This window comes from Brachionichthys hirsutus, chromosome 18, assembly GCF_040956055.1.
Source record: "Brachionichthys hirsutus isolate HB-005 chromosome 18, CSIRO-AGI_Bhir_v1, whole genome shotgun sequence".
NCBI lineage: Eukaryota > Metazoa > Chordata > Actinopteri > Lophiiformes > Brachionichthyidae > Brachionichthys > Brachionichthys hirsutus.
In genome coordinates this window covers 6,183,458-6,210,487 of record NC_090914.1, presented here as the reverse complement: position 1 = coordinate 6,210,487, position 27,030 = coordinate 6,183,458, and the positions used below count along the sequence as shown (strand labels likewise).

Here is a 27,030-nt window from a genome sequence, read left to right as displayed (position 1 = left end):
GAGACTGCTTCCATGAATCTTTTTAATATCAGACTGTGTTGGGGCTCGTCTTCACAGCGTGACGTCATACTGTGTACGGTTTAAATAAAATCCTTAAAAAGGACCGAGTTCATTGAGATTTATTGAAGTATGATACAAAATATAAAACACTAACCAAAAATCTGTCAGTAAAGTTCTCAACAGCAGCTTGTTGCCACGGCGATCCTGTTCCACGATGGCTTTAATAGTCCCTTTCGTAGCATTTCTGTGTGCCGTCTGAGCTGTGATGTTTTCAGCCTCACACAAAGAACAGTCCACTGAGAGCGTCTTCAACGGCTCGGAGACACGCCAAAGCTGGCGTGTATCCTCCAGCGGTGTCCTGGGGCAAGGCAGCCCGCACGTGGTTGAGGTACCTGAGAGCAGAGAGCGATCCCCTGGTCAGTAACAGCAATGAGCCATTTGAAAATAATATAAATGACTGGCAGTCCCAATTTCTTTTTTTCCACAAAAAAATTAGTTTCCGTGAGCGTAACCCGAGTGAAAGTTTATTCACCATTAAATCCACACGGAGTTATTTTTTCTGGCTCTCCGTGACCCGGTGGCCCTTTGAAGAGTTCAACAAAGACAGACGTACTAACACTAGAACACCCTGTGCCTAAAAGCCTCTCCAACACGCCTCTATTAAAGTATTATAGTTGTCTTTTTTTTTTTTTTTTTAAAGTATGAACAGATGGAACCTGCAAAAGATCCTTTTCAGGATTTTAAGTGAAGCCATAAGTCACTGTTTATTTTCACATTCTTGAAGACAGAAAAACATTCACACTGTTACTTCGGTCTCCACATCTTGTCCCCACAGTAAAAGATGTCCCTCTACATGCGAGTTGTGTGTGTAAAGAGGGGGGGGGGGGGGGCTGACTTGTGACCCCCACCTACACTAATACTAATCCTTCCTCGTGTTTTGTTGCCGTCACAATGCCAGACAAGAACCCTGCATGCATGCTCTATACTGCTCTAAAAAGCAACTGAGACACCACAAAATTGACCGTCAATACCCTACAACCCCCCCCCCCCCCCCTGCAGGAATCACAGTCATGGTCCTGAACTGGGCTAAAGCCCTCACACGAGTGGCTTGAAGGCCCCTGTTCCTGAGAACTGGAGAAACTTCAAAGTGAAATGGAAATCAAGAGCACAGACGGCCTCCTGTGACCATTCAAACGGATTTACACAGTAACCCAACGCCCGTTATGGAGGCTGAGCAGCGAGGTGTGTAAGAATGCATCTCATGAAAAAGAAAAGAAGACAAAGCCGTGCACTCGTCACACAAGATGACCTCGTCTTACAATAGACAGGGAAACAGAGGCGAGCGAAGGCAAGAGATGTCAATCAGGTTCCACACACAACGACCACTCATCACCCACTAGAGAAACAACACACAAGTTCAAAACAGCAGGCCCAGTGATTAATAATAACTTCATTAGGCCCACGCTGCTGCAGCCTGTCCTTCAGAGCACTTGAGGGAGGTCTTCTCATATGGCTTCCTACATCAGATGAGTGCTATCTATTGATTATATTGTACTGGCCCTTTTTAATGGTGAAAAAAGTGGGCTATTTACAGCCTGGCTAAGTCTGCGCTTCCTGCTAATCTAATCCCCAAGCTACTCATGTGGTCATTCCTTCCAAGAAAGCTGAGAGCTCTGTGTAACTTTATACCTGCCTGCCCCTAAGGAGAGAGAGAGAGAGAGAGAGAGAGAGAGCGACCGTGAAGGAGAGGGAGGCAAAGGGTGAGTGGCGTCGATGGGGGATGGGGCGAGCAGTCGAAAGAGGAGGGAGAGGACGTGAGGGGAAATCACCTTTGGATATCATCATCACAAGTCCTCTCCTCTTAACCCGAACCCGTCTGGCCTCTGTTCACCCCAAACCCACGAGGCGAGTTCGGTTCTGCTCCATTAAGTCAGTCGCTTTATCCGCATCTTCCTGTAAAGGTGAGCTGCAAATACGTCTGGACACGCAGCCGGGCGTCGGTGGAGCTGAAAGATGAGCCCGGCTCGTTTCACATGGCTGTACTCGACAACGCAGGCGCACTGACAAAGGAGGGGACCAAAAGCCGAAACGTGTGACAACATGAAAGGCATTAAAATGTTAATCAAACACGCCCCCCCCCCCCCCCCCCCCACACACACACACACACCCACCCACACAACAAAAACAGGCAAGCTTTCCCCACTGCACGCAATCATTAAACTCGATAGAAGACACACACACTTCGACTCCTCTGATGCTACTGTTTCACTCTGTGCACTCACAGTCTCCATGCCCCCCCCCCCCCCCCCCACACTCCATCAACCACCCCATCCCATCGTTCCCTCCGAGGACTGGACTGCCTTTTGTTCACAAGGCCCTGAAACCCAAGCCGTTTCGGCCGGTAACATCTTTCACTCTCTGGGCCCCCACTGGAGCATTAGCTGCAACTCGATATGGGTCTTTTCAAAGCACCATTTTATTGGGTAAATATGGGTCACTTTGGACTGGCCCATTATGTCGCTTGGGGGGTGGGGGCAGGTGATGAAAACAACTGGATGACACAGTATGACAGTATGCATGTCAGACTGCGCCTGATGGAAGGGGGTTTCCATTAGTGCGTACAGTCTTCCTTCACCATAAATGATGTGGCATGAACTGCTGTTAAATTAATTTGGCCCTTTTTTCCACCCCCCCCAAAGACTCAATACAGGATTTAGTGTTTGGATTATTTTTCAACCTCTGCTTTTACTCTGCTATTATGCATTTCTTTCAAAAAAGCCGTGTGCCGTTGGATCAAACACTGCTTAGAGTGAACAGCATTTTTCCACTTGCATCTGGAACATTGAATACCTGCGCAGCGTCTCCTGCTAATGCTAATAACGGTCAGAGTTTTTCCTGACAGGATCCTGAAAGTATTCCCCTCCTCTGGCTGCCTGGAAAACACTGCATGGCCCCATCTCTAATTCAAAGTGAAAAGATAAGTGGCAAAATGTTCCAGGGGGGGGGGGGGTCGGCGTAAATTCCGGCAGAGAACGTGTGGCTTCTTTTTTGCGTTTTGGACCGGCGATGCCGCTGCGGAACATCGGGCGTTTCTTCGGAGGAATAGCTGTGAGGTTGGGACACCAGAGGGAAAACATCAGATATCAGACAGAGGAGCAGGATGTGTCGGGCCTCCAGTCTAGACTCCATGTGTTGCTGCAACTGAATTAAGAAGAGCCGTGGAGCCAGAGAGCTGATGGAAATGAAAAGAGGACTCTAAAGCCACGATGGTCATTTCAGCAAGCAGACACTGAACAGACGATCAGCACGAAGGCACACAGGATAATGGAGCAGTGCGAGTCGGTCTTTAATAAAACTCCCTGGATAATTAGCACATGTGGTTTGGATCCTTTTATACACAAAGACTTCATCGTCCTGTTTGCCATAAAGAAGGTTGGAGTAAGATAAACTGGACTCCTTCAGTGGGCCAGAACGTAAAATGGCATCTTTGAATCAATGAGAATTTTCTCCTCCAAAGCGCTGATCTGAGACCTGGCCTTAGCTTGGTACCTGTCTGCTCTCACAACGCCCTCGCTGATCCAGGGCCTTTTTTTTTTTTTGCTTCCCTGAAGGATGAAAGCACTTTTTTGAATTCAGCTCTGTCACCAGCACAATTTGTGACTCAAACAAGGGCGTGTTGACTTTCAGTCAGCTGGGGAGGATCACCTCTTTTAGAACAACACTGGGTGGGGAAAATGACGTGTACAACGTCGGATCAATGAATCCCGTCCTGTCTGAGGCGGCTCCCAAGGACTGAACCCTCATTAGCTCTGTTTATTAAACACTGCAGCGTTGAGTGCACGAAGAGGGCAACTGAAAAACACAGGCCAGGCTTTATCTGAGCAGAGGTTGCCCCGTACTTCAGAAAGGCCGGTCACGAGGCTGCTGGACGGCAGGGCGAATGCCCGGAAGTCTTCCTTTAGCGCTCGGCCCTTGCAGCGGTTGCGGATTCCTGGCTGGGTAATGATGGGACTTTTTCTGGGGGGGGGGGGGGGTGCAGGAGCCATACACCTGCCAGATGATTTGTCATTATAGAGGGGTCAGCACTCAGCTGTCACCCCCTAATCACCCATCCTACCCCTCAAATCAACCCCCTTCACTCCCCATCCTCCACTCCAGCCCTCCAAAAACACCCCCCTTGCATTCCTCAGGCGGCTCCAGTTTCACTCGCAGCACTGCTACCCCATCTGCCCCTCCTACATACACACTCTACCCTGAGAGAAAACCTACCCCTGTGAGAGACGCAGCACACTGAGCGCATTGTGTGTGTGTGTGTGTGTGTGTGTGTGAGCATATTGTTTGTCCAAGGGCGAAGCTGTTTGTATCGATACCACAGGGCATCCTATGGGGTTGGATTTTCTTTCCATTGGAGAGCATGCGAGTCAAGAAACAAACCCCCCACAGACAAGCAAAACACAGAAGGGCTCTCACAGGTATACCATATCCGTCAACAGCGGCCTTTCGTCGCCACAGGTCAAAGGTCGCACTCTTTTCCATCGAATGCAGTTTCCTTTAGGATGCACGGAGACAGAGCCAGCCTACCTGCCGTTCACCAGATAATCTCAAGATGTCCACGTGCAGTTACACCACGTCCTCCAGGGGTCCACAGACCCCCTTATCAATTATCAAGGGTCTTATCGTCGCCAATGAGGTGTGCATCGCCAACACTTAGTCAAGAGGAGAACACGTTTCCCGTTAAGAGAGGCTTTGGGTGACACTTGACATTAATGCTAAGAGGAAAAACATTCTCATGGGGGGGGGGGGGGGGGGTGGCATTTTGTTAGTGGTCTTCGAGAGGGCAGCTCATTGGCATCCGTGTTGATCACGCAGGGAAATATTTCGTCTCGTGTCAAACTGAACTGAACTTCCTGCTGAAAGCCTCGCCTGTCACTCCTCATTCTTGGCTGCCTTCTGTCTTGGCGCTGCACCTCCTCTGCCTGACCTGATGGGGGCAGTAGAGGCTGGATGACAGGCCTGGCTGACAGCCTCACCTCCTAACCACAGCAGCCGTGGGCCTTGGAGAGGCATCACAGAGCTCGCTGGCCACTTGATACACAGAGCATCTCTCTTTCGTCTCCTGAGCTGCCACCTGATAACCCCCCCCTGGAGAGCTGAGGGGGTGGCCAGACTGGAGAGAAAGGATAATGGCATGACATCAGCATCACCGTTAACCAAATGGGGTCATAAACAATGGAGAGACATATGCTGTTCAGTGAATGGCTGCCAACTTGAGGCACACCCATATGCACAGCAAAGGAGCCTTGACAGTTCGATTTAACATTCTGGGAATAGAGAACCTATACAGAAAGGAAGAATAGAGTTTTCCTGAGGCGCGGGGGGGGGGGGGGGGGGGGGTTGCATCCACAGGTATCATTTTCCAAATCACCTCAAGCGCAAAGAGGATTTCAATTAAGGAGAACGATGGGAATGGAGCGAAGCAGGGGGATGGAGGAAAACAAAAAGACAGGGGAAGGTACAGGAGTGGGAGGTTGATCATTCACACACCATTGTGGAGAAGTGGCTTCTATTATGAGATGTGTGTGTGTGTGTGTGTGTGTGTGGCTGGTCCCCACAGGAAGGCCCCACATGAGGGTTTGTTTTTTTTCCTCCAGCTCTTAAGATGGGAAAATGAGCCGGGTAATCCTGCTGCACATTGCTGGACCCTTTGCCCCAAGGGTGAGGAGCAGGGGCGATCACCCCTAACTCTACTGGGTGGTGGATTTGGGTGACGTCTCCTTCACTGGGAAGGCCCTGCTTTGGCCTGGTCTGGTTGCATCGAAGGAGGAGACCGCTGGTCTGTCTGGCATCGAGCCCACGGAGGGAAACGGCACCACTAAAAGCAGAACTCCTCCAGATCACTAGAATACACACAGAACAAACGCTTCCTCCCGCTCTGTCCTTTCCGTATTGCTCCCTCTGTTTCTCTACCCGCAACTAAAAAGCCTCCAGCCAAATACAGCCAATGCATATTTTGAGTCATACTTCAAGAGAAGATCAATATTTGCACAGATCTATGGGAGGAAAAAAAACAAAACAATAGTGATCTGGCCTCCACCGGCACCGTCTGTTAATGGTCTGTTTACTGAGACAGACAGGATAATGGGCTGGGTGGGGGCTGGCGGAGAATCTCACAGCGGCCCACACTCTTATTCAGTTTCTGATCTAGTTAGAATGGAAGAGCGTACGAGAGCTGTGGGTCAAAGCAAGGTGGTGGCTGTGTGCTGTAAATAAAGATGGAGCATGACAAGTTTGCAAGTCAAATAGCAAGACTAGAGCCTCCACAATTATATAATGCGAGCGCTCCTTTTGGTTATGCAAATTGTAAATCTACGAGTCCCCATGGCTGCAGTCTGGTTTAATCTGAGCTACGGAGAAGAGAGACGCATGGAAGAGATCAGATATCTGAGGAAGCAAGTTCAGCTTTAGGTCCTGGCTGTAGTGGTGACCTATAAGTATTTGAACGAGAACCCGACTGTTATGCAAGAGTCAAATCCACCACTCCTCCATTCTGCAATGAGTGAAATGTGCTTCTTCAGACATGATCTAATTGTAAATCAAAGACTGCATGGCTCCTGGGGGAGTTCATCTGAGGTCAGGCTAACCGGCGTCTCAGACTCCAGCTCATAACTTTCAGCATCAAAGCTCTGTTTGTGTGAGCGTACGCGACTATTTGAGGCCAAGAATACCAGACCCGTCTCTCCAAGGTGCCATCATTCTGCTCCTGTCAGTCTTGGCACTCTGACATCCCAATGCTGCACCTCAGATCATCCACGGTCAGTGACCTGTGATCCCTCCCCTGGCCCTTCCAGGCCCATCAGGCCCATTAGATGAATGGACCCTGCAGGGATCAGAGACACTGGGATACATGGGAAAGCTGCATCTGGGGGGGCTGCTCTTCTTCACATACCGAGTGAAGAGGGAAATAACGGTCGGGGAAAGAAGGAATCATTTGGACATATTTAAGAGTACTCTTTAGATCTTTTTTTTTTATTGGTCCTGCTAATTCCCACAGCCAAATTCAGGGTCAGTAGGCCAGAGTGAGAACGGTGGAGAGAAGTGAGAGAAACCAGGCAGAGAGAGCCTCGCAACGCAAACTGCCCGGAACTGAGGGTGCTCTGATGGAACCACATCACAATTCTGGATATCGCCCTCCCACTGAAGCACTTAACATGCAGTATAAGCCAAACACACAAAGAAAACAAACAAACAGACACACACACACACACACCATTCACATAAATACACAGACGCCAGGGGATGCTAGGGAAGCTAAAGAACACAGGCAGCAGGGGCGCATCACTCAGAGACCCATTAACCCTTGGCTCCCAACCAGAACAGTGAGCAAGCGTCCTTGAGTCTGTGTGTGTGTGTGTGTGTGTGCACAAAGTGATTTATGTATTATGTCTTTTGTGCATGTACATATGTCCATAAAAAGACAGAGTCACTTTAAGTGAAGCCTTGGGGGGGGGGGGGGGCACTTTCTGGGAGATAAAAAACCATACGGCGTGCCCTGTGTTCTGCAGCTTGAAAAGACACTACCCGTTGCTAATTAAACCATCAGTTAGTCGCTAGTTGTCCGTTTCGGTGAGGGGAAAGTGCTCGGAGGACTTCCCCCTCCCCATGCTGAAAAGAAGCATCCCCAGGAGAGGAGCTCCAGACTAAACATTCTACTCATTCAGCTGCCCCCCCCCCTTTACTGCTTGACAAGCACTTCCAACAGAAAACCTCACTTTTTCCACCAATTATAGAAAGCAATGCAGCGCGGGAGAGGACGCGAATCTATACGATATTATAACACGCCGGCAATTTGCGAAGCTTATTGAGAAACCTCCGTCAGAGAGAGAAGGGCTAATTTCAGGGTGACGCGTACCAACACAAACAACTGCTCTGGCTCGCTTTCATTGTCAGCACTTTGAGGTCTGAGTAAAAATGTTCAATGCCCCCACAGCCAATTTCTCTTTCCCTTATTTTTCCCCGAAGTATGACTCGGTCACGTCCAAGATCCCAGTCAGTCTTTCATCGCCTACGCAGTCAAAGCACACACAAAAAAAAGTATTATTGTAGAGAACAAACTCAGACACAAATGCTCAGCTGCACACAAAAAACAAAACCAAACAAAAAAGCCCAACCCCAGAACATATATTTTGCTCTCAAGCCATCAGTTTGTGTGCACAAAGACCTGTTTGGACTATAATGCGGGCGTGACTTCATTTGTCCATTCACCGGTGGTTTCATGGATGCAACGAGTTCCATTCAGTTAATGTCCGTCAGCAGGCGGAGAGTCGGTGGGAGCTAAATCGGTTATTGCCTCGGCCTCCGTGCGCGGGGTTTTAGATCACAGCCACGTCAACGTAAGCATCGAATGTTTCTGTTTGTGTCTCCGGAACAGTATTTACTTCCACTTTGATTTTGTTTATTAAAACCGTTTGCTGTTAAGACATAAAAGCAAGGGGCCGTGGCAGGCCGTTCGGAGTAGGGGCTGACATGTTACGTTCGCTATTGCTCCGAGTTCTTACTGACCCTGAACGGGTCTGAATCGGTCAAACCGATGGGTAGAGCTGTGATCGAAATTTCACACGAATCAAACACACCAATGCAGATCAGGGGGTGAGCATTCAGGCGTGTAGAAGTTAAGGGGGAAGCTGAATGGCCATTTTTGGAGGCCCTTCCGCTGCTCCGGTATTAAGCCAGCTGTCTTTAATATAAGACCTTAGCCCATATTTATTCAGGTACAGCTGACGGAGGGGGAGCGACAGTGAAAGAGGCGTGCCCCTTCTTTTTCCTGGCAGCCATGCAGCGCTCCTGCGGTTTTTTTTGGGGGGGGGGGGGGCAAAGGGACAAGCTGAAAAAGACACAGACACTGGAGATAGAGGGAGAAGGAGAGAAGCACACAAGAAAAGAACGCGTTGAAATAAAAAAAAAATAAGAAAGCACCAGTCAGCCTCGTGTTGACGGGACATTCTGTGCAAAAGACCAGCCCTCGAGGGCCCGGGGGGGCCACCAGGTCGGGTGTGCGTGTGTGTGTGTGTGAGCTCAACTCTTGATGCTCCAGTTTTGATGGCTGTGTCCAAGACAAATCACCAGTGGTGCTGCTGTCACCGTGGGCCTTGACCAAGACAAACAGCCGTATTTTAAAATAAGTACCTGGCCCCTCACGGCCTCTTTCACCTCATCCACACTCAGACACATCCATATCTCCTCGCACGTTCAAGCAAATACCCCCCCCCCCACACACACACACACACAGGTCATAGGACCGGGGCTGAGGTCCAACGCGCCACACAGGGGACTCACTTTTCACATTCTCAAAGCCGTCTGGCTTCTCTCGGCTCCTCACACACACACACACACACACTTGTGAATATTAACCACATCACAGTGATTCCATTGCAGCCAAAATGTTGGGGCTGCAATAACCGGGGTGATCGTGAGTCTTTGTGACACACACGTATAACGGTGTATGTTTAGCATCTATGTATATCTGAAAATGCACTAAAACTCAAAGTTAGCCGACATTGCAAAAATGTCAGCACTATTCCTAGCTTTTACTTCACAGCCTGTTGCATTTTGGGAGTTGTGGTTTGTCTCAATGGGTCCATCTAAGATGCTCGTTCTCGTCCAAGATCCAGGACTGGTGTTCCTCAAAGAACTCGGCCTCATTTGTCTCTGTGGCAGTCATTTCTCTCCAACATCGGTCCTCCTGGACCCTAAACTGCTGACGCTGCCTCGCCATCCTCCCTCCCGGCTATTCCTCCGTCCTCCGAGCTCCAGCGTGCAGCAAAAAAATTCCAAGCTGCGTTTCATCTGCATATTGATCAGCCTGCTCAGCACTTCGCTGAATACGTAATGTAAATAAGCTCCAGTTATTCTGCTTAAGCTCACAAAGCTTTGAGGGAAATGGAAGCAAATTTAAGGAAGCAATTTTCCAGCTAATTAAATGAAAGTGACCGTGCAGCAAAAGCCAATAAATAGCAAGTTCTATCTGGAAAAATAAAGAAAAACAAACTAGTAATACTTTCCCCTAGACATGCTAACATTGCATTCAAATCTACAAAGCCCAGTCGAATGAAGGTTATTGTCTGGGCGAAGCTGTGCTGAAAGTCAAAGCACTGGCCCAAACAGAATACGACCCTGTGTTCTACCGTCACCCAATAAAAGCAGGCTGCTCTCGGTGTGTGGGCAGGCTTTAGTGCCAGCCGGTTACAGTGCAGAGCGTCGGGCGCTGGGATGCCTGATGGATAACTTACATTTGGTGAGGACTGGACCAATGGCGTCATGTGGATTGATTGGCCCAAAGGGGCCAGCAGGGAAAGCACTTCCTGTGTGTGTTAATGGACGATCCAGCAGAGGCCCAGTGGTGGCTTGTGGCACAGTGATGATTGTTACTCTTTCCCTTTCTCTCTCTCTCTGTCTCTCCCCCCAGCCCTCCTCCTCTTCATTCGCTTTTACTCTCCCAGTTAATCAGAAGTGAGATGAGCCAGACTTCCCCAGCAGACAGACTTTCTTGCAGCTTTAGAACGCCATTCCAAAACCTGAAAGCTTCTGAAGCAATTTGAAGGTCTTGTTTTTACCAGCCCTTGTTTAATTGTTTTTTTTTAACTTTATGTATATATATATATATATATATATATATTACTCAAATGGATATTAATAGATTTGGAGTCATGACATCGTCTTAATATTTAGATGGCCCATTCCCTTCGATGACCTTAACCTTGAAATCAACAGTAGCTAATAAATAAATCGCTGGAGGTGCGTGCACACAGTACTTTACAGTAAATAAATTATGCACCCGTATTTGGCTATTCTCTCTTTGCTTTGCTTTTGGTATTTGCTTATCTTTGTTTTGCTATCAACTTTTCTCATCTCCAGGTGAAATTAAGAGTTGCTCTCTGCCTGTGACTGAAATGTGGGAACGAGTGCATGCGTACCCAAGTCTGCTTAGCTGCTCCAGTTCAGGTGCTGGGGGTCCGTAGGTTTCAACTTGAAGTGGTCTGTACTGGTACAGAACTTCTTCAATCTTGGGTACAGGCTGAAGAGACACAGTCTGACGCTAAAAAACAAAAACACACAAATGAGAAAGAGAATCAGAATAAGTTTATTGCCATTGTCAGTGCGTGTACACAGACTAGGAATATTTTTCCAGAGTTCATACAGTGCAACACGAGAAACAATGCACAAGTAAAGTGCAAAGTTTTTTTTAAATCAAACCATAAGTAACAAAATTTGGGAAACGGTTGTAAGTCAAGCAAGTTCTTGACAAAGCGGTTTGGAAATGGGTTTTTAAATCTGACAACTTTTTAGTTCCTTCAGCCGCTTTTTTGATGGAGTCACCTAACTGGGACGTTGACCGATCGCGTCTTAGAGGTCAGCAGAATGCTGGTGATAACTCTACAATTGACTGAAATCAATCAAAAATCAAACATAAGATCTGACACAGAAGTGTGCTGGAAATGTTATTTCTGCCAATGGAAAGCCAGTTTATTTAGGCTCAAACATGGCTCTCTACTTCTTGAACGAATCCACTCAGACAAACCAACTGATGCTATTTCGTCTCTTACGGTTATGAAATCTACAAAGCAAAGCACTGAAAACTGTGGCTGATTTATATAAAAAAACTTAACTTAAAGTTGAGAGTTTGGCTCGGCTACTCTAGTTCTTAATGCTCTTAACCACGATGATCGAGTGAGAAACCAGATACCTCTTAAGAAGACTGTAGAATTACTCAATTTGGGGGCTCTGTCATCAAAGGGGAATTTCCACACAGCATTAAGGGTAATAACGCTTAGGAGACGAGTCAAAGTCATGAAACGAGCCTGGAATTAAAAAAGACGATGTCTAAATAAACACTGACTATTTTACAGAGTAGCAAAGGAACTTAGAGACAACATAGAGATAAATAGATAAGGGAGAGAGCAAAGAAAATACTGGGGAACTATAAACAACAGAAACCCAGCGGGGAGCCGATGAAACCAAACTAAACGAGTAACATGTGCCCTGTGGCCTCGGAGTGGTCGCCCTCACACAGATTTGGGCCCACGGGAAAATAAAGGAACCGACACTGAACTGGAAGTCACAAAAAGCACCGAGTGATCTACCCTGCAGACAGCAAAAGATGCAGTGTTTCTATTCCAAACAATATCGTGGTAATTGCACGTAGGGCAGATACACAAAACAATAACAGCACATGCAAAAAAAAAAAAAAAAGCTTCCACTTTACTCCTGGAGTGTTTTGAGGTTTTTGTGCGTTCCCTTTCACAAAAATGCTATTTTAATGATTTATAATCATATGGTTGCATTTTTGTTTTTTCCTGAAAACGCAAAACATTAGAGACATGCTTCTCACTCAACCTTTAACCCCGAGGTGCCAGGGATCCCCTTTGCTGTCCGATCCATTCATCCAACACAGTAGAGGCCCCACCACAAGGCTAATGAAACCCAGACCGACCAGCGCAAGCCCAGTCACTGCCTCACTTTCACACAACGTCAGTCTATGCATCCATTTCCTTTCAGACTTTCAGCACTGCTCAGCTTCCCCTACTTCACCGATCAAGGAGACACACCGGGACACGGGGCTTGAAGGAGAAACAGACTGGTATAAAAAAAAAAGAAAAAAAGAAAAAAGCAGCAAACTGGGAGTCGATGCTAAAGGACAGTAAATTAGATTTTTAAGTGACAGAACAGAGTCAACATGCAGTTCAGAGAATTCCTGCTGCATTCCTTTGCAAAGGGCACCTTGAAAACTGGCAGAGGAGCATCATAATGAACAAACGCAGAATAAGACACGGACACCGGAGAACAGACTTTTCTATTCTGAAAGCATTCATAACAAAATGAATAATACTTTGATGTACTTCTGAAGTGTTTTGATACGAGACAAACACATCTCTGTGTCCCGTCAGCTCTTTTCTGCCCTCCACCTAATAATGCTATTCATTTCACTTTTTCCATGAATGAATTGGATCCTCTAAAAGGTTGTGTGAATTACAGAACATAAATGTTATCTTCTGAATGCTCCGGTGAAAGAACGGCAACCAGCGGGTTAAGTGAGGAGACCGTGGATGGGCCCGGTTAGAGCAGAGACAGCTAAGGGACTGGGGTCCATTGCAACAGCATCACAGAGAGAGAGCCAGCATAAACATCTGCTTTAAACATCACAAAGACCCGATCCAAGAACCTACACAACGTCATGCCTGTCCTCCTGGGGCTTTCAAGTTTGTGTATAGCTGGTATTAAATACTCAGTTAATACCCTTATGACACTAAAATAAAACTCCAGGGGCCGTAAATCTTAATAAAACCACAGGGATGGATGAACGAGGAAACCGCCATTGTGCCAAAGGGAGTCAACCTCCTTCTACCTGAGGTTCAGATGGAGCTTGTGTAATTTAATACGCCTACTACAAGCTTTACATGTGGAACTATTTGAAACAGGTAAAACACTCAGGGGGGTTCAAGATGCATAGATGTTTTTTTAAGCAATCACATTAATTTTATTGTTCATCACTTGCAGCCAATGCTTTACTGATACTCCTACTTTTACTTCTATGCCCTTACCCATTTGTAATTCAAAGATGGACAATGCTACGTGAGCAAACGCAGAGGTGTTACCCTTTGTTCGCCATGTCAGTCTGGAGCTCCAGCCCATTGGTGGACAGCGCATACGAGTCAGCACTAAGCCTACCACTAGACGTGTGCACCACAGAGACGTGCAGAGAAACTGCTCGATCATCACCGCTCTCCAGGACCTCCATCTCTCCTGAATGTGCAGCTCAGCAGGGCACGTCAAGGTCACTTTGAGACCAACCTCTCCATCAGCACCTTCCCATCGCATCCAAAGAGATGCACTTGCTGGGGTTGCCAAAGCGTCGGGTTAGCTACAGCTAAGGCGGAGGCCCAAATTACTAATCCACAAAGTGTTAATGAGAACAATGGAAAGGTAATCGGTGGTCCCAATTATATAGATGATACAGTAAATAAGCTCAGTTAAGGGCCAGCCCAGTGCCACCCCATCCACAGCCCTCACTTCCTCCCACAGTAATTCTGTGTGGATAAAGAGATTTGGGCTGCCCATCGGCCAGCTAAGCAGCAAGTAGCAAGTGTAAACGCTTCTGCCCACGCAGTGACCCCCCTTGCCTTACATGTTTAAATATAACTGCCTGACCAGTGACAGCTGCCCCGGTACAAAGCCCCTAAAGCTGACAACTCCTCTTCTGCTGCCTTGGCCTGGGCCTGCCCATGGGCAAGGGTTACTGAGACCAACCGAAGCAGGGTTGGGCTTCGGGCAGGGGCAGAAGTGTGAATACTCACATGTGCTGATGCCAATCAGGGCTGATCACTGTATTTACCCTATGAGCTCACGCGCGTTCCCAAAATCCCTGCAGCTATCAAAGTACTGTTAGAAGAAGTTTTTTTTTTTTTTTTAAATCACTAGTTTGTAAATGCTTCATAGATCAAAACATAGAACATTTAAATTATAGCTCCACCAATAGCACATCAATAAGGAAATTGAAAACAACAATGAGGACAGTGAAAGATTGAGTGGAGGTTGAGGGAGTACAGAGTGACGACGTCCCAGGAAAAAAAAAAAAAAACAGGTTAGACCAGTCTGCAAAACGAAAGGCAGGCAGAGCTCGGTCTGCCTACCAAGCAGAGGTCGTTGTAGAGGACGGCGTCACCAAGGAAATCCGGCCTGAGCAAACAAGTTAACAGCATGAGCGTGTACGTGACTGTGTATTTGTGTTAGTGTTTTCTGCAGTAGTCAAATTCCACTGCTTAAGTGTAGAATAGACTAAAGCCAGAGGAACAAGGGGTTATTTCAGCTAGCAACACATCTGTGTTTAGGGATAAACTTTCCACCCACATTTGCCTACTGCGAGCGGCACTTTGTTTACGTGCGCCTCCTGCTTTCATGAGGTGCCCATGCCAGTTTTGTCAGGTATGTCAGCTGCTGCTGCGACCTCTGAGGAGAGGATTGCAGCCCAGGAGTGCTGGAACCTCAGACCTTTCATTTAAGGAGGTGCTGAAAGCTGCTCCAAGGTGGAGAGATTCCCTATCGGTCAACTGTTTTCCGGACTGGAACACTGGAACAGCTGAGGGCAAACTCCAATCTCGTGCATGCAGCCTTTCACAAGAAAATGCAACGCCTCAACACAAACAAATAAAGGAACAACGCTTAAATGGCATCAGGACAACTAAGACAGAACTACTCATGATATTCTTCGTGCTAAAACTACCCTAATCTCATGTCTTTGCTTTGCTCTGAGCAGGTGCCAAGCCTCTTGTCATCAGGCTGGGCGGCGGGGCTGGTTTCTTGTGTGTCAGACAACAACAAGCAACCTGTTTAAACAGTGAATGAGTTGCCTCCCTGCCAACGAGTCTCTTTTGATATCAGCAGACATCGTTTTTCAGAAAGAGACTTCATTCTTCAAAGGACGTTTACTCAGACTGGATAAGGGAAGCGTGCTTTCACGCATGTCTGTGCGTGTGTGCGCGCAACCGTACACGGCATGTGTGCAGGTTCAATAGAACACCTACAAAGTGAGGGATTAGTGAGCGAACCTAGACCATTCCTGAGGCAAGTCCAGGCCCATCCCACCTTCCATCACACCTGGACCAAAGCAACTTTCCCTCAGGATCAGTGAATTTCCTCAAGCATCCATTTGGGAACATGCTAACATGCAACCAGAGTAATTAGGATCAGTGTTGGAGTCCCATTCACTTACTGCTGTAAAATGAACTTAAGTATCGCGCCGGAATGGCGGGGATGTTCCCTCGCATGATAAAGGCTGCAGTCATTAGGAAGCTTGAGGAAGAATTGGAATCGTCACGTTCAAAGTAAGCCAGATATGCAATTTCAAAAAATTGCCAGCTCACCTTGGGCCGAGGGCAAAGCAGCTGGCCAAAGCTGGGGGCCAGCTAATGGAGGGAGGGGGGCTGGGGTTGAGGGAACATCAATGTCTGAGTCCATGACTGGTGAACTAGGAAGTCACCCAAAACATCCAGATGAAAAAACAAGGGGTCATGAATTAGCCCCCTGTTCATTCATCACTGTCAAAATCTAACAGATTCTCATTGTACTTGTTGCACAAAGCAAAGAGGCCGGCTCCTTCAGTCCTGCTATTGCTGAGTGTCCAGTTATCTTACAAAAATAAACTTTTTTTTTTTGATAGGCATATTGTGAAACTGTTGCACATCTTTAGAAATGGCTCATATGTTAACTCAATTGAAGCTTTTAAATCGAATGATGCAACTAGCAACTATCTGGACTCTGCACCAGTCCTTTGGAACTGAAGAAGCCTCTTGGATGAGAGGTTAAACATCCTCAAACAAACTTGAACAAGTCCTGCTGATTCTTCGGTTTTTTTCCCTTCGTGATTCGACACAGTGGGGGACAAATCTCGTCCTAGTACTCTGTGGATTTGGGTTATTAAGGCTTAGGCATTAGGTGCTGTGGCTGCTTGTGGTCAGAGTAAAAGCAACAGTTAACAATGATCCAAGCATCCAAAATAACGTGCATTTATGAGTTACTATTTCCAGACATAGTTTTTTACATTTAACCCCCTAAATTTGTGTCGAAGAGAGCCTGCATGTAACTAAGGGATCCCAACCGAGCAGATAAACACATTCAAGCAATCTGCAGGAATCCAGCACTCTGTGCTGAAACCCCACCAAACCAAACAAAAGCGATTCTTGAGGAATCTGAAGTGAAGGAAAATCCAAACCCAATCGTTCCCCTCACTCGGGACTCTCAGCAGACACACGGTGAAAGCTCTGCTCCGCCAACGGGAGCCCGAGGACGAGGGGATGAAGAGAAACGAGAAGAAAGAGGCCAAAAGCAACATAAGCATGAAGTTCGTCTCCATCAGCGAGTTTAACTTCATGCTGCATATCAGGAGGGGGGGGGGGGGGGGGGGTCAGGGCAACTCATCCTCCATATGGACCAGTTTAATCCTTTTCCCACTGGATGGGATGATAAAGTTACCTCTTTGAGGGTCGTCACTATAACAGATCATTCTTGTTTGTACTATTCATTTTTAAATTGTTCATACACACGTGTATATATAGATGTGTGTGTGTTTCACATATAGACAGAGACAGATCGAAGTAAAAAAAAAAAAAGTAAAATGCATCTATGCTGTCCTGAATCTGTCTCAGCGGCAGTTCTATTTTCTATTCTATTCCATTTACTCGTATGTTCAGCATTAACTCAGGTAAGCACTCAGCATATACCCCTCCCACGCATCACTGGACTGTAGGAAGACAGCCACGCCTCAGGAGGGCTGACGGGAAGGGCTGGGGGTGAAGACACAGCCTATCTCATCACAGCAAAATGAAAATAAACGACTGAAAACCTGAACAACAGCCAAATGGTAGGTCCCTCCAGACATGGAGAGCACAGAGCTGCAAGCTCAGAGCACCCAGAGCCCTGAGCCCACATGCTCTCTGTGCCCCCCCCCCCCCCCCCCATTCGCCCAGAGGAATGTGATGACAAGCCTGAAGGGGTGAGGGCCGGTTCTCCCACCGAGGAAGCCCCAGACATGGAGGAGCATCGTCCCTTTGAAGGTCTGGACTGTTGTCATCACTCGACTGTCAACAAGCATGCCGCATAAAGTTTAAATTAGCACTGAGGCCTTTAACTGTTAAGGCCCACCAGTGGACTGAGGTACATAGGCAGGGGGCCGCTACCTGCGCAGGCGCATTGTACATATAGTAGCCATTAGTAATTTATGATGTACAGCCTCCTCAAGTCCTCATGTTACACAGCGCTGCCCTTGCATCGACTCGAAGCAGGAAAGCCCAGTCTGAGAGGATGCTAAAAAAAAAAAGGTACACCCCTCCACCCCCCCCCACCCCGATTTCAGTAAAGTTGATGCATGGATCCTGTGAGGGAGGGGCCAACACACAGAGATTAAACAAACAAACAAAAATACAGATGGGAATCCCAGCAGATAATCTTGTAATGTGAACGCCATTTTGGAAAATAAACACAACAACAACAATAATGATAACAATAAAGGCATGAAAAATCCTCCTTATCAATGTGCTTTTTTCAGATTATTCAAGAGCCTGGAGACGTTAACACGGACAGCTCTGATATGAATATTTATGTTCTTCTCTTAGCCTAAATGCCATGGATGTGTGGGAAGCCGAGTGTTCCACTCACCATGTGGATTCCAGTAGAAAACAGATTGGTGGGTTTGACCACCTGTTTCTGCTGCTCTATTCGCGTCTCCAGCTTGGCAGCACGGACCTTGTGTTGGGCAAGCAAGATGCCGGCAGGAACCCGAGAGTGCTCCTTGAGAGACAAACGACATTTGGGGGTTTTCGTGACAATGCAATGTCGGGTGTATGTGATGAAATAAAGTTATGTCGACTGCAAATCCTTAAGCATTTCCTATTTGTGACCGATAAGTGTTCAGATATGATCGGAACAAACGTGCACCGACCCAGATGACCATCTAAATGTGTTGTCTCAAGGCTAGTCGGCAACATTATGATGCAAGTCACATTAAAAAAAAAAGACACAGCACTGCAGGGGACGCTGCTTCAAGTGCACTGCGCTGCCTTCACCTCCATTAAATTCAAGGTCGGACGTTTCAATTTTCTCTGGTGGAGTGTTGCCAAGCAGAGGTCTCACAGCACAAGCTTGGATATGTTGTGCACTGACAAGGTAGGACATTTTTGAGAGAGAGAGAGGGGGGGGGGGGGGGGGTTGTAGAAGGACAGACAGGAGGTATCTTAGCATTTAACAACAAACCCAAAGAAAGAGATTATATTGCCATTTTCCACTCATCCCGCTGGATTACATACAGGGTGACGAAACTGACTCTAGATGTATGTGCTATGGTTCAAGGGTCAGAACAACAAGCCTTATGGCCAGTAGGACATGCAGATGTATGCGCTCAGGACAGCTCCCTGTGGGGGGGGGGGGGGGGGGGGGTAGAGGACTGATCTCTTCTGCCTACAGTCAACAGGTCCTCTGCCTTAAACAAACAAACACACATCTTAGCTCGCTATCTACCGTGGCCCTTCGACAGGCCTCTCTGCAGGAACAATCGCATCCAAAGCCTGCAGCTCAACACAATGGAGCCAGAAGGCTTTGGAATCACAGAATGAGAACAATGCAGCTTGTAATACAATGACTGCTAATAATCTCTTAACGATCTCACAGCAATGAACCCTCGAGCCGAAAGAGCACGTCGCTCTTTGTGTGCACGTGGCAGACATCTGTCATAATGTGCCTGCTTGTTTTGTTTCACTAGACTGTGGACGTTAGGTGGACAGAAACACACCTGCAAATACGTGCGTTTCTCACCAGTTCATCGAGCAGATCCTGCTTGTTCTTCCTCTTGGTCTGTAGCTGCCTTTGCTCCTCCTGCAGCACCTCCAGTCTCCGCTGCTCACTGCCTTGCTGCTCCAGCAACAGCAGTTCCTCCAGCTCCTCCTGCTCTCGTGTCTGAGGAGTACCGGGAAGAGAAAAAAGGAATGCAACAGAAACTTGTGCCTCATCTTTTCCCCAAAATGAGGATCGCCCCAGTGAGTTCAGAATGGACACAAAGCAACACTCCCCATGGAGGAATTAAGAGACATAAAAAAGGCTGGAATCTAATTTCTGATGAGTTCAATATTTTCCATTCACAAAGTTTATTATGGTACATACAAGTTTAGCCTTATTCTTATGGATGATATCCCTGTTGTCCCGCTGGTACTGATCCATCCTCAGCTTGGTATTCTCCACATCTACATTGTTTGTCAGGTTAAACACTGAATGGAGGAGAGACAAACCACAAATAAGAGTCAATTTTACTTTATCAGACGTCAGTAGTTAACCTTTCTGAAGTAACACCGGCGGGGCTGTGTCTGGCACGTCTGTAAGACCCAGTGACGTGCACGGAGAAAGGACCCGAGACTGAACTTATCAGCTAGTGCTCTTGACTCCACGAGCAACTCTTCCTGTAAATTGTCAAGAGGACAGCCGCTGCTGCATGGCATCCATTTAATTTCTTTCAACAGCTCACAATCAGGAGATTTTCAATGGCGCAGTGGAATGTGGGCCTTCCGAAAATATATTCTATGCTGTTGCAAACCAGCAAATTCCAAGCACAAGTCACAAAACAAGAGTTCTGTCCTGCGTTAAAAGCGGACGTCCATCGGTGCATCATAAGAACTGGATGAATGTCTCTACATTCATGCTTTCTGCTAGCAGCACAGCTGAATACTGGGACAAAGAAGGATGCCACCTTCTTCCTTTTATTGGGTAACGTCCACGGAGCTGAAAAACATCCCCACCCCCCCATGCAGCCAAATACAAGCACTAAGAATAATTTCACTGGTGGAGATTTCCCGGATTTTCCCTTGATTTCATCATGAAGCTTTCAAGTTGGCGCTCCTACCTATTTCCTCCACTCGTTCCAGGTAGTCATTATATTCTCTCAGGCTGGAAAAGTCAACATCTCTCTTGTTGTATCTGCATTGAAAGAATAAAACTGATAATGCCAACAGGAGGACCTGCTGAAAGCAAATTTACGCTGGCATTAATAGCCCCCATTAAATCAGCCATTTTATAATGCCATGCCATGTGTGTGTGCTGCCTAATAGACACACATTAGATGTCAATTAAGGGACTATTAAAGATGAGAGGGAAGGCAGGGAGGGGTTGAGAAGTAAAAACCTGGCAGAGAAAGAGCCTTCCTGTTTGAGCCCCCCCCACCCCCCCCGGGGAGACTCATTGTCTACAAAACAAACAATATAATGAGAAAGACAAAGGTGGCTTAAGAAGTGGGAGGAGGCATGAGATGACACATAAACACGCAAAGCCGCACCCCTCGCCTTTACCCCCCCCCCCCCCCACTCACATCTTCAGCACCTTCTTGCGAATCTCCACCTCCTTGTCGACGCTCGGGTCTTCGAAGAGCTGCACACGGAAGTTGTTCTTCCTCAGAGGCGTGTCGCACTGCACACAGTTACCAGAGCCGCGCACAAACAGCATCTCCACACAGTTCTCACATCTGTGCACGAGAAAGGACACAAAGAAACAAGACACAATCTCACCACGCTCGATTGGATTTTAAGTTATCTGGTCCCGTGCGTAAATAGTGAGGCATACGAATGATTCCTTTAAGTGCTCAAAGATGGCTGGATTTACGATTAGAATGTCGATTAGGCTGCCTCAAACGCTCAGCCGAGAGGAGATTAGTCTGACACGCCATCATTGGACTGTCTCTCTGCGCTGGAAAAACATTTGCTTTATTGTTATTTCAACAGACCTCAGTCATTCTGCTCTAACACGTTGCATAATAATATGATAAAATCCAGATCAGTCTTTTACAGCGAGGTTTTATGTCATCTGGAAAAAGCAACACTTTTTTAAAAAACAAGGCTTCGTTGGGATTTATCGCTTGAAGCCGAGTTCAACATTCAGCAGCTGCATTTTACGCTAATCTCTCGGATTTTTTGCGGCAGAAAGTGTCATAAATCCTGACACCAAGTTTAAGTGAAAGGAAGGTGTAGTAACATTGAGTAACGGCATCGATCTGGACAGCTAATGAACAAAGCATACATCGTAAATCTGTTCAATACATGTGATCACTTTCCAAGACAACTATTGAGCAGTACAGCAGAGTCGTGATGGGTTTTTCAGGCAGACTTTAGTTCCTCATACAAGTTTTCTTCAGCAATAATAAGGCAGTCTTCAGATAATGACTATTTCAGTCAAGGCCTGGGCTGAAACGGAAGCTTAACTTTCTGCCCCATGACAACACATTTCCATGGCAACTACCGAACCCACCTAAAGGCACAACTCTTAGTTCAGCCATCAATCACACCTTCATGCAGGTAGGTGTTTACCCATCAGTCGCATTCAAGTAAGGAGCGGAATCTGAGGACAATTGGAATGTTCCCAGGTCTCCCCAGACTGGGTGGAGGTCCTGGATAAACGTTTGCCCAGTACACTATTTTAATTAAGTCTCCGTAGAGCTTTATTTTCCACAAAAAAATCATCTCTACATGTGATCACATCAAAAATGGACAGCATCTGGTTTCCAAATGACACGGTCTGCTTTTGAGCACAATAAAACATGGAAAGGTCACTGAGGAAAACCTTTTTTTTTTTAAACACATACTACTTTGTTAATATGATTTCTTTCTTTCCAAAGTCAAGGTTTTGGCTTGGAAATGCCCTCTACTATTTAAAAAAAAATCTCTAGGAGATGGTGTCGTCTTGCATTACATTTCGCTTAATCAACAGGATTTTTTTTTTTTTTAAGTAGTTAAAGAAGAAAGTGCAAAGCCAAGGACTTCGGCTGTTTAGATCTCGCATCTCAGATATGGGTCAAACAAGCCGAACCTGCCAAGTATGGCATCAAACAACAAACAGATAAAACTCGATTGGAGCACTGTCGGGCGCTCTTTCACAGCTCGACTTTGACAAAGCCGCAAACTAAAAATGAAAGCTGAAAGGGTGGGCCAGTTGGTGCTAAAGAGCGTGACGAGCTCCTGCTCAAGTGCGGCCCAGACGAGGCAGATGTTCATGGCCCCAGGCTACAGGAGATCTATAGTCCAGGCCATATGGAGGTAGATGGTTGGGATTCAGCTTGTTTCCACAGGCCCACAAAGAGCCCATTCATCAACGCAGGGTGAGGAGTCGGGTGCAAGCTTGCTCCCCTGCCCAAAAAATGGACCACACAACAGAAATCTCCAAAGGGGGGGGGGGAATCCTGTGTAACATTAGAGCAAATAGGTGTGTGTATAATTTAAGAGACAATCTGCCATCTTCCGTCCGACATGAGACTCCAAGTGTCAGATTTTGAACATGAGACCGATTTAATTTCTGATGGGGGGGATTCAGAAATACAGTGCCAAAACTTTATTCTATTAAAATGCACATAAAGCAAACATTTCTGTGTGCTGGCAGTTCTGTGTGTCCCTGGGCTGTTGTCATTGACTGAGTCCTCCCGGCTCCTCCCCTCTCTCACCTGTCCCACCCAGAGCTCCAGGATCCTATCTTTCCCCATCTGCAGCTGTCAGCAGGTCAACGAAGGGGGTGGCAAGAGAAGGGTAAACAGGGTCCTGGCTCAGCAAATACCCCCTCCACCCCCACTACTACTCCACCCCCTGGGTCTGCCTGCATCTTTGCCTCCTGGTACAAGGAAGCGGCAGAAACAAACTTGCACTATAAACAAAAGAGTCGGATTTTCTTGTTTCGACCACAAAGAACGCAATGTTCACCGAGTGAGAGAGAAGAGCTGGCTTTGTGTCAAATTTAAACCAAGACTTTCTGTCCTGCCTTGTGACCTACAACACAGAAAGGATAAAAAAAATAAAAGTAGATTTGGTGGGCTTTCTTAAGAAGCATAAACAGCGCGTCGCATGTACCGAAAATCAGTATTTAATCATCTTCACAGTCCTAAAAATAATAACAGGAATCTAGAAACTGTGACAATACTGTGAAGAAATGCTGCACACTCAAACAAACGCAGAGCTAACACTGAAGAGAAACTCGCACTAAGAGCTCCATTAGCAGAAAAGGCAAAGCAATCTTAAGCTGGTTAATTGTTTGTCTTGGCCCAACGGAACTTGTACTTGTACAACAGGAGACGGTTGGGTTAACTTGGCATACAAACCAGGGAAAACTGCTGTGTCACAGGATGATAAAATCTGCCTATTAGCACTGCATCCTATTTAACTGACGGCGTATCTTGTTTTTTAATCTGTGTTGTAAGTAAAGTGGAAAAACAAGAATATTGAGTTTAGTGTTTATAAAGATGGATTTGAGGTTTTGGGCAAAGTATTTTCCTCTTCATTCTCCCATGTCTGTTTTAAGAAAATGTAAGCTTCCTTCTGAAACCTTGAAGCTACACGTCTTACTTAACTGCTAAGTATCAATCTAGAATACACAACTGCATATAACCTACAAGTACAGTAAACTAGTTTCTACTTGATAATGTGTCCTTCCTGTCAACTTCACTACAGAGACTCAAATTCTCTGATCCCCCACCTTGAGCCTAAACTACTATAGTCTGTACTTGCCTGTGCCAAGTGTCAAAAGTTAAAGGACATGGGCCCTGTGTCATTGTGCAAAGGTAATAAATAACCCCCGGCGACAGGGATACAAAATGTGCTGCGGTGGCGTTTAAATTTAGATGCATGATATAGGTGGAGGATTTCCATACCGCATTGCATTGCTGGGGGTAGAGGCTGGTCAGTTGAGAGTGGAATAGCCATAGAACCAATACAGTGCAGAGAATGGCTGGCTGTAATTCAAAATTAATTAAGACTAGGCTACAGCCACAGCAGCCACGCTAACACTGATGATCTAATTCCAATTAGATAATTGTCACCATAGTCACAAGAATGAGATGACCCTTCAAAAACGGCTTTCCAGATTAAACAAACATGCATAAATACATTTTCCTTCCTCTAATATTTTTCATCTTCCCATTCTTCCTTATTAACTTTTTATGCATAGAGTTGCTGCTCATAACGAATGGAATCCCAGTGTCTGTGAAATTGGAAAAAACCGTCTCCATAATATCCATCAAGTCATGAGGATGTCTCGCTCCAAATGAAACAATAATGCAATACTACAGCCGTCTCCAAATGAACAAATCCAAGGTGACCTTGGCCGGGACATCTCTCCAAATTGCTTCAATGCAGAATCATTTTCATTTTCTACATGTCACTCTGCCTCCAGGCCGAAGCAGCAAGTTATGAGCTTGCTGACCTGATGACAAAGCACAGACGCTTCTCGATGTTAAGGTCGATAAGCAGACGGGGTCAAACGAGGTGCTCTCGTCAGGCGGCCACTGTGACTCTGCTTCGTTTTAGTGACTGGGATTTTAAATGGAGGTTGAACAATGAATAACGTTTTGTATCCCGACAGCAACATACACACTGCAGCACAGTATAAATAAGATTAGTGCCAACTAATGCAACAACGCTTAGATGGTCAATTGAGTTCATTCACTTTTTTTTTTTTTTTTTACACTTGTGGAAGGTTTATAGCCATGATTATGCTGGATTAGTGTGACAAAACATGTTATAATAAATTAACTAAAATGTTTATTTAATCCTGTGCATACTTATAATGATACCTTGTACTCTCTGGTAACTTTTGATTGTTCTTTGTTACTTTTACTTTTACTTGGACAAGAAACCAAGTTAAAGGTTGTTACTTTTTAAGGGATCGTTCTTCAAATAATCACGTTCATGATTGACTGTGTTTGTTTTGGTTTCTCTTTGTAGTCTGGGAGTGACTTGGAACTACAAATCCATAAGAAGCAAGATAAGAATGACTATTTGGGGTTTAGGGCGAAATACAGTTGCGCACGATCAAAGAATAAATGCTTCAAATATTTCATCTGACAGCGTCAAGTTTTGAGATTTAAGATTTTAAATGTGTATGCGCAGTTTTTGATGGTGCCTTTGAACTGTCTGCAGGATAACACCGCCGTGCTAGTGCAAGTTAGCTTCTGCTTTAGCTTTCAGATGTAAATACTCACAGCGTGTGGCCGCAAACGTTCACCATCAGCTTCAGCGCCGGGTTCCTGTATTTGGTCGTCTTGCATCTCGGGCACCCCTGGTCGTCCATTTCTGTCTGTGTAAATATAAACAAAAACAACAACACGCAGATTCTCCTGTCAAATCCAGGATGGGGACCACTGCGTTACACTTAAGGAGGTCCGATGAGAAACGTCACTAAGGAGAGAGTAGTTCCTATTTAATGATCGCATTTAGAACAGGGTGGAAGACGCACCGAGGAAGTAAGGGTTAAAAAAAATCACTCATTCACATGAATATAAAGAATGGTTGATTATATACTTCACAGCATCTGCTAAATGTACTTTAAACATTACTTCCATCGGTGTATGAGCTAATTAAAGCGTAAAATGAATCATGATTAGAACCAAAAAACTCCCCAGATGTTATTTCCCAAAGTTTTTGACATCTTGCAAGTTCTGGTTGAACATTGTTTGAAGACACAATTCACCAGTGATGATGGCAACATCATGTTTATATTTTTACATTTCCAAGCAACAGAAAAAAACCTGTATTACAGTGATAAATAAAAAGTAACTAACACGAGTGTCATAGCAGTTTTGTCTACTGTTAAGCAATCTTGCTAAAAGTTAAAGCACTGAACTCTTAAACTATATTCTTTTAAAATTATAACCCTATAACAGTTTGATAAATGTCAGTATTGATCGCCACAATTGTGATTTGCATGACACAAAAATGTTATATTTCTCAGGATTCAAACCAAGCTTTTGCAGGATAAATGAGACGCTGCAATACATATTCTCACAGTAATGTTTGCTCCTCATCCTTCTTTCCAAGATTTTAGAATTATATTATTTTTTCATATTATTGTTATAGACACAGAAGAAAAATAATGGATGGAAAGCCAACAAAAGCTCCACACCTTTTGGAGGAGAGAAATGTCACAGCACAAATATTTGTGTTGGAAATTGTGTATAAATGCTGATTTTAATTTTAAGCTCAGCATTTCCAGCTATTAGGGGTCTGTCCTGACAATTCAAAATGTACACACCTGTAAAATTACTTTTTGGGGACTTTTATTCAATATGTAGTTAATAAAAATAAATATATATATTCAATTTTAGTCACTGAATGTTTGATTGTTTCCATTTAAAGTTACTTCGAGACACAAAAGACAAAGACCTTAACCCGTTCTCACGATCCTAACAGCACTCACCTTGCACAGGTGAGCTACGAGAACGTTCTACACATGAGCGGCACCTGGAAATCTAACATTCATATCTGAATGCCGCTCGCTCCTCCCTTGTGGGGGCCGTCGGCGGCCAATGGCGTGGCTCTCCTGCAGATAGACCCCGGCGCGTCTCCACGCAGCTCCAGTCCCAGCAGAGCAAAAGTCACGTTGGAAGGAAAAGGGGGGAGAGAGAGAGAGAGAGAGAGAGAGAGAGATCTGCTTACAGCTGCTGTCAGATATCCGATCGCCTTCGCATGGCGA

The 27,030-nt window shown here is 45.9% G+C and overlaps 1 protein-coding gene across 1 annotated transcript; it reads right to left on the bottom strand.

The window, feature by feature from the left end:
• Positions 1-270: 270 nt before the first annotated feature.
• Positions 271-26,818, bottom strand: mnat1 (MNAT1 component of CDK activating kinase). The gene is made up of 9 exons (XM_068751932.1): positions 26,755-26,818; positions 25,541-25,635; positions 20,897-21,049; positions 20,435-20,508; positions 19,702-19,805; positions 19,357-19,497; positions 18,205-18,336; positions 10,971-11,092; positions 271-392 (listed from the first exon to the last, which is right to left on the bottom strand). Exons 2-9 carry the CDS (start codon positions 25,627-25,629, stop codon positions 278-280), a joined length of 930 nt encoding a protein of 309 aa, XP_068608033.1. The 5' UTR covers positions 25,630-25,635; positions 26,755-26,818; the 3' UTR covers positions 271-277.
• Positions 26,819-27,030: the final 212 nt, after the last annotated feature.